Source organism: Laccaria bicolor, genomic scaffold, assembly GCF_000143565.1.
Source record: "Laccaria bicolor S238N-H82 LACBIscaffold_23 genomic scaffold, whole genome shotgun sequence".
Lineage (NCBI taxonomy): Eukaryota > Fungi > Basidiomycota > Agaricomycetes > Agaricales > Hydnangiaceae > Laccaria > Laccaria bicolor.
In genome coordinates this window covers 7,566-9,385 of record NW_001889894.1, presented here as the reverse complement: position 1 = coordinate 9,385, position 1,820 = coordinate 7,566, and the positions used below count along the sequence as shown (strand labels likewise).

Below are 1,820 nucleotides of genomic sequence, written 5' to 3'. Positions count from 1 at the left end.
CGGCGTTCCTCGATGGTGGTGCTGGGCGCGCGTGGATGTTGGTGGGCGCTCGTCTCCGTCCGTCGATGGTGGTGCTGGCGGGCCCTCGTGGCCGTTCGTCGATCCTGGTGGTGGGCCCCGTGGACGTTCGTTGGTGGTCGTCGCCGTTCCTCAATCGTGGTGGTGGATCCTGGTGGCCGGTCGTCGATGGTCGTGGTGGTTGTGAGAAGAGAGGGGTAGTGACGTGTGACATCGCATTCGTCACCTCACCCAATTGGGATGTGTCCAACTGTGTTGCTCGTCCTCTTGTCGTCCTCTGATCCTCGACACAGTGTCGAGGATGAGCCTTATCCCCTTTCGGGGAGTGTGACGCCGTACGTATATCCTCCTCTTTCGATGCATAGAATAAGTGACCTCATGTAAGAAAACTCGATCTACCATCAAGTCTTCATCAGACCACGAGAAGAAGCCCATGACTTGCAAACACGCGGAAGGGGAAAAGGTTTGATATACCAGTGGTTCGCGCACACTGCCGAGTGCAGGGATGGAACGTACCCTCCAGTATTTATGGAAAGAGAGCTAGCCTGAATGCTGTAAATTATTGTCTTCCCAGTGAATGATATAATTCATGGGACCGGGGTGAAGCCGATATAAACGTGGATCGTAAAAAAAACTGGTGAAAGTTGGCTTTTGGTTGGCTTACTAAAAAAATCATCTTAAGGGCGACGCTGTCAAGAGAGTCCAAAGCTTGATAGACGCACAAAAATTGTATGTCCGGATCAGAAGTTCCGAAGTACTAGTCGCAAGTGTGTTAGCGTAGCTCGTAACCAAAATTGTAGAAACTTAGCAAGGGATACAGCTCCAATTGCATGGAGTTCAACAGCACCGAAACATGAAATGAGTTGGGAGACGCTTGGAACACATTTATCTGCCAGGAGTCGTGTTTGCGTGGCACGAGGCAAGCGTTTCTTAGCAACTTAAGCTATATGGACAGAACCAAGACAGAACTGTGTTTTCGTGAATGGCAGACTTTTCTTTCCGGGTTGGCCAAGTAATATGATATCCGTCTTGTCATGCACAGGTTTCATCACGTATTTGCAGTCAGTTGGGTGATGAGATTAGATTAACCTGGGTCCGTATCGGATTTTCAAAGAACCAGACATTGGGGGCATGGGATTCAAGATTCAACCATGTCGAAAAAAGGTACAGTCAATGTTTGACTGCGGAACGTAGATTGGATATTAATTAGTTGGTTATAGGTTTAATCTAATATCTAAATGTCGCTAAGCAGCTTCTGACCAAAAGGGAAAGCACTCATTCTCAACGGTGTTTATGCTTGGGGTTCAGGTCCTGTCCATCCGCCAAAAGTACAGGTTCATCCGACTTTGGAGGTTCTCCCATCGCTTGCTTCAATTGCACACTATGTAGAAGCTTTGCAGAGAGCGGTTGAACAAATATGGCACTATTGAAGATGTTAAAGTTGTGCGTTGCGTTTTGCGATGGCGAGGTGATGTGATTCAAAGTTGTGGGCATTGACGGCACTCATAGGATGGAAATCGGGTCCATTTCAAACTCTACGGTGTCAAATTCGGAGACAAGACCAATAAAGTCCAGTGTCCATCAAGAGGAATGCCGAGTATAAATTGGGGAATAGTGTTAGACAAACACTTGACAAGGTGCCTCACAGCAGTCATATAACAGAAAAACAAGAATGTACGTCGATAACTGAACAGTCATCAGTCACTGGACGGAAAGAAGCGGTGGTGTTTCCAAAGTCGCTGGCACGTCTAGACTCTTGCAGGAAACATGTGCCGCGGTCCCTCCGACCAGGGTCACCTCTG

The 1,820-nt window shown here is 48.1% G+C and overlaps 1 protein-coding gene across 1 annotated transcript; it reads right to left on the bottom strand.

The window, feature by feature from the left end:
• Nucleotides 1-1,299: 1,299 nt before the first annotated feature.
• LACBIDRAFT_303021 (uncharacterized protein) lies at nt 1,300-1,512 on the bottom strand (the record flags this gene model as incomplete). The annotated part of the gene is made up of 1 exon (XM_001883806.1): nt 1,300-1,512. One exon carries the CDS (start codon nt 1,510-1,512, stop codon nt 1,300-1,302), a length of 213 nt encoding a protein of 70 aa, XP_001883841.1.
• Between the last annotated feature and the right edge of the window lie 308 nt (nt 1,513-1,820).